Genomic DNA, 8,875 nt, shown 5'->3' with positions numbered 1-8,875 from the left:
CCCAAGGGTTCACAAAGAAATATTTCTATCAGTGATGGATAAAAATTGTTATATTGTCCTTTAAATCTCTCTATGAAGCTCTATCTCCTTTTACCCAATATAGTAAGCATACATTCAAACCTGTCTGTTATTAAGTTTTCCATGCCTTTGAAGTTCCAAAATTCTGTCTCCATTTATGGAAAAATAATGAATGGATGAAGCTTCTGTGCAGCATCTCACAGCCTGGGTCTGTAAGGCTCTCTATACTGCTTGAGGGAGCACAGGTACCTGGTTCTCAGATCCATTGTTCCCATTCATTCTTTATTTCAAGCATCTTAAAAACATCTTTCTCAACTGAATTTTTCATGTCTAAAATGTTTGCAAAAATAATGTCCCAAAACTAATCTAGTCAAAGTTGAATGGCATCTCTGAAATAAAATCAGATTTGTTTAACTCTAAGCATCAGTGACAACCTTAAAGACGTGAAACCTGCCATGGGAAGGGTGGAACAAGAAAACGGGGCTAAGAAGAAGCAAAATAAATGTTATTGGAATCCAAAGGCCTGTATTTCAGTCTCAGCTCAAGTACCAGGAGCATGTGCATCCCCAAGTACCCTGTAAAACCTTTAGAAATCACCAGTGTATGCACATTATATGATTGGGTGGGATTGGATTATTTCTTAGGCATATTTTATCATTATAAAAAACGAATTCTGAAAAATAAGAATGATTGAGGCAGCTGGATAGACCAATTTAAATATTCTTAATAATGAGATTTTAAGTTCTCCTGTTATAACGAAGGAGGAGCTGACTTTTGTTATTGAAAAATATTTAAAAAAAAGAAAAATATTAACTTTTTTTAAAAAAATCTCCTAATAAAACTTTGCATCTTATTTCCAAAGCACTTTCACGAGAAGATTTTTCTGCTCAAGATCTTCTTCAGAGCAATCTTGACATCCTTATTCCTCAGGCTATAGATCAGTGGGTTGAACATGGGCACCACAGCAGTATAGAAAACAGAGGACAATTTCCCCTGATCCAGGGGCAAACTAGAAGGTGGCTTAAGGTACATAAAAGTTCCTGACCCAAAAAAGAGAGAGACTACGATAATATGGGAAGTGCAGGTACTGAAGGCTTTGGACCTGCCTTCTTTGGCACTAATGTGGAGAATGCTAGAGAGGATGAAGCCATAAGATATAAAAATGGTAACAATGGGCACTACAATGCCAATGGCCACAACAACAAAAACAACCAACAAATTGGTGAAGGAGCTGTTGCAGGACAGCTCGAGGAGGGGAACGATGTCACACATATAGTGATTAATGACATTGTCAGCACAGAAGCTTAGAAACTGTAAGTTTCCCATATGGGCCACAGCCCCAAATACCCCCATCCCATAGACACCCGACAACAAATATGAACACACTTGGGGAGACATGGTGACCCTGTAGAGCAACGGTTTACAGATGGCAACATAGCGGTCATATGCCATTGCTGACAGGATGTAGGACTCAGAAAACACAAAAAAGCAGAAGAAGAAAAATTGAGTCATACACCCAGCATAGGAAATGATATTCTTTCTCACAATAAACCCCATCAGCATTTTAGGGGTGAGAGCAGTGGAGTAACTAAAATCGATGAAGGACAAGTTGAGGAGGAAGAAGTACATGGGGGTGTGCAGGTGAGAGTTCAGCGCTATCAAGGTGATCAAGCCCAGGTTTCCCACCACAGTAATCACATAGAAACCTAGAAATAGGATGAAGAATGGGATCTGAAGTTCAGACTGCTCTGTTAATCCAACAAGGATGAACTCTGCCACCCAGGAAGTGTTCTCTGCAGCCATTCTCCTCCGGGAGTGTCTGTGAAGGTTAAAAAAAAAAATAAGAATCATTAAGAGAAAGAGGGAGGAGTTATGCACCATGGAGGTACACAGAACCAAAGGATGGGGGGATAATAAAAAGAACAAAACAATTTCTAACACTAACTATGGGCCAGACACTTTCTAAATGCTGGCTTGTCTACAATTATCCCAACTTTCCAAATGAGGACCCTTTGAAACTAGTATGAAATCACAAGGAATTACAACCACCTGGCTCCTAAGCAGAGCGCTTCTAACTGCTCTGGAGCAGGAAGCTGTGGGTCAGGCAGACACTCACATGTGGTTAGAGCTCTCTACCCTTCAGGTTCATCTCTTTCCCGGTGAGGCAATTGGTCTAGGGAACTATACAGACAGCTCTACTCTTGCTTCTTGGCATTTAGGATCAAAACTTCTAGTTTGCCTTGGTTCTCAGTCAGAATTGGATGGCAAGCTTGCTCTCTCGTTGTCCCTGTGTTGTGAGACTCCTGGACAGTCACTAGGAGAGGGTTAAACATCTTTCCCTAGCACAAGAACAACAGAAAACTGAGGCTTTTATTGGAAATCTCAGTGAGCTCCCACAGGACTATTGCCCCAGAGTCTGCCTTTTTAAGGAAATGTTCATTACACCCTTGATAATGCTTCAAGTGGCTTTTAATGAATTGTTTTTTTCTTTAAGTTACATCTTCTTGAACATAGTTAAAAATAAAGCATTGAGGGGGAGCTAATTCTTACCATCTAGTACAGAGCACTTTCTGTTTACCAAGCACTGTGCCTGGCATCACGACAATGTACAAATAATTTTGACTTGATTATTACCGATATTACCCTAAAACATAAGTTAATACACGTTTTAGCTCGCTGTAGCTAACCATCACACAATGACTGCATACTTCAATAAATCACGTTGTACACACTGAATATATAGTATATCATTAGTGATTTTAAAAATTCTGTTGATTTGTAAATGAGGAGGCTGACTCCAGAGTTTTGAGTCCACTCTGATCTTCCACCTCCAATGAGAGTCTTAATCATTGCCCACCGTGTCCCTGCCAGTGTCACACATTCTCTGAAGCAATGTCCTTAAGTACAAGGATTTAGAGGCTCTAGGTAGATTTTTTTAAACAAAGAGGGTGACAAGTACTAGAGGCAGGAAAAGTCAAGGCAGAGGCTCTTGGACACCAGCAGAGGAGAGTCACCATTTCAGTCATGTGACAGAAACCACTTCACCATATCCAAGCTAAAATATAAAAAAGCTTACTATCTCATCCTATTGTCTGCTCAGGCAAGTTAATCTTGGTAATTAAAAACAAATGCTTGCCAGATATTCATTATCTGTCAATGCATGAAAGGCCAAGCATTGTCCCTAAGTCTAGCAATAGGAATTTGATGACTCTGACCAAGAATGGCATTGTATTTCTTCTGTGTCACAGAAATTCTTCTGAGCCATTTATTCTCCCCTAGGTGAGATTAATAAGTTGTTTATTATCATCATCATTATTATTATTAGCCCACATGAAAAATAGTAAGTTATTTATACTTATAGGGCATTATCCAAGTGTAAGAAGACAGAAAATATTTATCTATGAAATGTGGGGAAAAAAAAGTATGAACAGGAAAAGTTGTTGAAATAAGAGCGCAGAAAAAGGGGAAATGATGTGGGAGTGATTTCTTATTAATAAAGAAACTGCCTAGGCCCATTTCATAGGCCAGCCCTTAAGTAGGCGGAGAAAACAGAACAGGATGCTGGGAGAAAGAAGCTGAGTCAGTGAGTCGCCATGGTTCTCCCACGCCAGACAGACGCAGGTTAAGATCATTCTTGGTAAGCCAGCTTGTGTGCTACAAAGATTAATAGAAATGGGTTAGATCAATATGTAAGAGCTAGCCAATAAGAGGCTGAAACTAATGGGTCAGGCAGTGTTTAAAAGAATACAGTTTCCGTGTAATTATTTCGGGGCATAAGCTAAACTAGCCATGTGGGCGGCCGGGTGCCGGGGGAAGCAGCCCCGCCGCTCTTATTTCAACAAAAAGTTCTGTGAAGGAAAGGTAAACCACTCATAGAAATAGAAAGGGAGCAAACATTCTGGTTTTAACTAGTTATCTGACATCCAAACACAAGATTTAAGAAGTGTTGTTTGGGAAATCAGTTACTCAACTACAACACTAGCATCCACTGCTTGCTTGACTCAAGACCATCCCCCCAAGGAATCCCATTTTTGCCCTAAACTTAAATGTATTAACTCAGAACAGTGAGTGACTCTAAGGGAGAAATTTCTGGATGTAGTAACAGGACAGAGGTGTGGGATACCTTGCTGGGGATTTAGACAATCATGAGTCAACTCTATAGGTCACTGACTGAGTCTAGTGGGGCTCTGTGTACATCCCTTACCAGAGACTAAAAATTGTGAATGTCATAGCCAAGAAATAACTTCTATTTGAGGAAAATCTAGCTTTTGGTTCTCAAAGTATTTATAATGATTTCAGCAGAGTTCAGTCTAGAGACTTCCTGGAATGGTTTCAGAATTTTAGCTCCAGAGTCCATCTCCCTTCAGCCAAGCCCAGCCTCCACCATACACATAGCCACATGCATACATTTTGTCATGAGCACACATACATCAATGAGGATTTACTAACTCTCAGCTCGGTCTCAGCCATAATGGTGGTCTCATTTGCCAACTAACACTTAGAACTGTATCTCAGACCGAGACTAATGACTACTGCCTTCTATTCTCAAGCCCACTACACATACTTGAGAAATACATAGTATCAAACCACTATGAAAAATCATAACATCCTTCAAAGCAAGCTTTCTCTAAGACTGTGTGGGGGAGGGGAGACCTTAGGGGTTCAGTAAATGTTTGCTTGTCTTTAGGAGCTTTAGAGAGCTCTATATGCATGATACAACACAAGGGAAAGTTCTTTTGAGGTTAACAGTTCACAAATGGTTTCCATGGGAACTTCATTTCACTGCATCAGTGTTTTATTTCAAGTGAACCGGAGGCTTCTTTATCCTTCTACTGTTGACTTGCTGCAATATAATGAGAGTGAAGCAATGAAATATGTCCGTGAGTAAGTTACCTGATACAAAACTGTCCGCTTTCCCCAAACTTGAAACTCTGTATAATATCTTCCTTGTCTGATTTACTATTAATAGAAAATAATATGTGAGACAAGAATTATATCAAGCTGATCGGGGCAAACATATGCACTACACAGGACTTTGAAACATATGGTGTATGCATTAGCCTCTAAGAGTCTGGCATGCCAGCAAATAGCTTGTGGTTGTGCTAAAGATGACTCTGTCCACTCTACACAAGAGAAATCCAAGAACAACTAAAATTCCAACACACCAGACAGCCTGTCTGAAAAAAGATGGCAGCTGAGTTGTCCCCACCCAAAATCAGTTCAGATGGACCCAAAGGATGTGCATAGATTAATGTCATCTACAAGGCATCTTACTACAACATTAATTTTAATATGTGCATTTATGTCAAATGCTAAGTAAAAAGAATGCAAAGAAATGGCTTCTTTCCCAAAGGTTTGTAATATGACAGAGGCATCGTCCATCTGTTCCTCCTCCTTTGACTAATCTTTTCCATTCCAGAACTCGCAGGCTTTGCTTCTTGGTGATCCTGTGACTCTTCCTCTCTACATGCTTGATAATCTCATTGCCGGGCTTTAAACATAGTCTTCACCACACCAGCCAGGAAGCAAGTAAACTAACTGCAGATCTTCACCTAATCCTCATCTTCTCTAAATCCCCATGCCCCACCCACTCACATTTCAACCCTGGTTTAGCAGCATGCCACATGCTGAGGCCATCCTCCCCCAGCAGCCCCCATCTCCAGTGGAGCTCACAAATCTTGCCCACCTAACTTCCCTCCCACAACTCACTGCTTTACCCCAGGCCAGGACTCCAGCAGGCACTTCCTCAGAACCTACAGGAAACTCTGGCCAGGGAAAGAGGTAAGCTAACTGCAGATCTTCAGCTCTCCCTCTGTTGCTCCGAGTCCAATCTCCCATTCTTATCCCCAACTCCTTAGCAAACCACCTGCTGCAGCATCCCATTCCTCCTTCCCCACCCCAGTAGATCACACAGCTCTACCCTTCTCTGAACTCATTGCATTATCCCAGCCCCCCAAAACTACCAGGCATTTCCTGGTAATCCCCACTCTCTTCCCTGATTCCAGAGAACTAAGCAGATCCTGATAGAACACCCTTATTTCTTCCCTCCTGTGGACTCAGTCACCAACCCCCTCCTAGCCTATCTCCTGCCTAAGTGTCACCTCCCAAACCTAGAAATACGTTATACTTGGAAACATCAGTGACAGCTTCTATTAGTATCCCAGACTAACTTTCTACAGGCAACATACTCTCCTAAGAAGCACAGAGCTCATCAGAAATCAAGAAACAAAACACTCACCCAACAAAGACAAGACCAGTTATCAGCACATAAAATTGTGGTCTTCCAAATCCCATATCCCTAAAAACATAATCACTAATAGCCAAGACAATATGTCTTTATTAGAGAACAGTAACCCTACCATAACAGGCCCTGAGTATTGAAGGATGGTTAAAGCCCCCCAAAAAATAGCCTTTATAAATATAACCTAACAGAGGTCCTTAGAGAGGAAATTTAAAAATCCATTAAAGAAAACTATGAAAATACAAACAAATAGTAGAAGGAAATGAAAAAACACACACACAAGAGGAAAAAAGAGGTCAGGACCTGAAAGTGGAAATAGAATCATTAAAGAAAACCCAAACTTGAGAGAATCTGGAAATAAAAATTTAGAAACTGGAACAGGAACCACAGAGGTAAACTTTACAAACAAAATGCAAGAGATGGAAGAGAGAATCTCAGGCACTGAAGACATGATAGAATAAATGAATACCTCAGTCAAAGAAAATGATAGACCTCTAAAAATATCCTGACACAAAAATATCCAGGAAATCAGACATACTAAAAAAAAGAAGAAATCTCAGAATACTAGGAATAGAAGAGGGAAAAGAAACCCAGGTCAAAGACCTAGAAAATATTTTCAACAAAATCATAGAAGAAAAATTTCCTAGCCTAAAGAAGGAGATACCTATCAAGGTAAAAGAAGAATACACCAAACAGACTGGACCAGAAAAGAAAACCCCCCATGTCAAAACACTAAATGTACAGAAGAAAGAAAGACTATTAATGGCTGCAAAGGAAAAAGACCAAGTAACATATTAAGGCAGACATTTTAGAATAACACTGTATTTCTCAATGGAGACATTAAAAGCCAAAAAGTCTTGAGCAAGTGTTCTAAGAAACTACTGGTGCCAGCCCAGACTACAATACCCAAGAAAATTTCAATATATGGAGAAAATAAGACATTGCATGATAAAACCAAATTTAAGTAACTTATATATACAAAGTCAACCCTACAGATTTTAGAAGGAAAACTCCAACCTAAAAATGTTAAGCGCATCTGAGGAAACACAAGGAATAAATAATCCTAGACTATCAAATCAAAAAATAGGGATAAGAGAGGGGGAGACAAGAAGGGATTGGGAAGAGATGAGGGAGGGGAAACTGCAGTCAAAATGTAAAAATAATAAATAAATAAATAAATAAATAGAGACAGAGAGAGAAAGAGAGAAGAAACACACATACCATAATAACCAAAGAAGAAAGATATACAAATATCATTCATTGTTATCTCTCAACATAAAAGGCCTCAATTCCTCAATAAAAAGACACAGACTAACAGATTAGGTATGAAAACAGGATTCATTATTCTACTGCACCTAAAAATCATGCTTTGGCATCAAGGATTGACATCATTTCAGGGTAAAGGGATGGGAAAACATATTCCAAGCAAATGGAACTAAACAGCAAGCTCTGTAACCATTTTACTATCTGCCAAAACAGACTTCAAACCAAAACTAGTAAAAAGAAATGGGAAGGGACACTACATACTCATCAAAGGAAGAATCCACTCTAAGAGGACATTATAATTCTGAACATCTATTCAACAAATGCAAGGACACCCAAATTCATAAAAGAAAAACTGCTGTAACTTAAAACACATATTGACTCTCACACATTGATAGTGGGAGACTTCAGTATCTGACTCTCACCAGACTAAAACTAAGCAGAGATATGCTGGAGCTAAGTGACATGATAAACCAAATAGAACTAACAGATATTTGAACATTTAACCCAAACACAAAATAATATGCCTTCTTCTTTGCACCCCATGCAACTTTCTTCAAATTTGACAACATACTTAAACACAAAGCAAGTCTAAACAAATTTTAAAAAAATTAAATAACATCCCCCATCCTATCAAGCCATCACAGATTAACAAATACAAAGATTAACATGTGACATGTTTTGTTTGTCTCAAAAAAAAAACTTCTAGGCAATTTCCATTTCTCTTTTTTCATTTGTTTTGTTTTTTAATTATTTACTTTATTTTTCGAGATAATATAATTACATCATCTCATCCTTTCCTCTTTCTCCTTTCAAATCCTTCCATCTAATGTCTTATTGGAGAAGTAGAGGGGAGTGTTGATAGCTTTTTAAAGCCCTGACTTATCTGTCTTGGTCTCATTTTATATTTACTGTGTCAGAAGAAAAATTATTAGCAACAATCCCATTCACTGTGAAATATATCCCAGATAACCAATAATCACATAATGTGTTGAACAAGATTTTCAAATCAACCTTCCATTTCTGCCTATTATTTACCAGTTGAAGAGCTTGGTAACTTTGTTCATTCGCTCCTAAGCTTCAAATAACGAACATGTGTATGTGTGTCCTGTCCCTCTGTCTTTTTCTTTGTCTCTGTCTGTGTGTATCTCCCCTGTCTCTCTTTATTTCTGTGTCTCTTTCTCTCCATGTCTCTATCTTTGTCTCTGTCACTCTGTTTCTGTGTCACTCTGACTCTCTGGGTCTCCTTCAGTCTCTGTCTCTCTGTGTCTCTCTTTCTTTCTCCATCTCTTTATCTGTCTCTCCATCTCTCTCTCTCTCTCTCTCTCTCTCTCTCTCTCTCTCTCTCTCTCT

The 8,875-nt window shown here is 39.2% G+C and overlaps 1 protein-coding gene across 1 annotated transcript; it reads right to left on the bottom strand.

The window, feature by feature from the left end:
• Nucleotides 1-885: 885 nt before the first annotated feature.
• Nucleotides 886-1,821, bottom strand: LOC101996374 (olfactory receptor 8B12-like). The gene has a single exon (XM_005347062.1). The coding sequence runs from the start codon at nucleotides 1,819-1,821 to the stop codon at nucleotides 886-888; it is 936 nt and encodes a 311-aa protein (XP_005347119.1).
• Between the last annotated feature and the right edge of the window lie 7,054 nt (nucleotides 1,822-8,875).

The sequence above is a fragment of the Microtus ochrogaster genome, chromosome 5 (assembly GCF_000317375.1).
Source record: "Microtus ochrogaster isolate Prairie Vole_2 chromosome 5, MicOch1.0, whole genome shotgun sequence".
NCBI lineage: Eukaryota > Metazoa > Chordata > Mammalia > Rodentia > Cricetidae > Microtus > Microtus ochrogaster.
The sequence above is the reverse complement of the archived record's forward strand: the minus strand, read 5'-3'. Positions and strand labels throughout refer to the sequence as shown.

What these genes read in the sequence shown, in the direction of transcription:
- LOC101996374 (XM_005347062.1), bottom strand. Translation starts at nt 1,821, where the DNA reads ATGGCTGCAGAGAACACTTCCTGGGTGGCAGAGTTCATCCTTGTTGGA.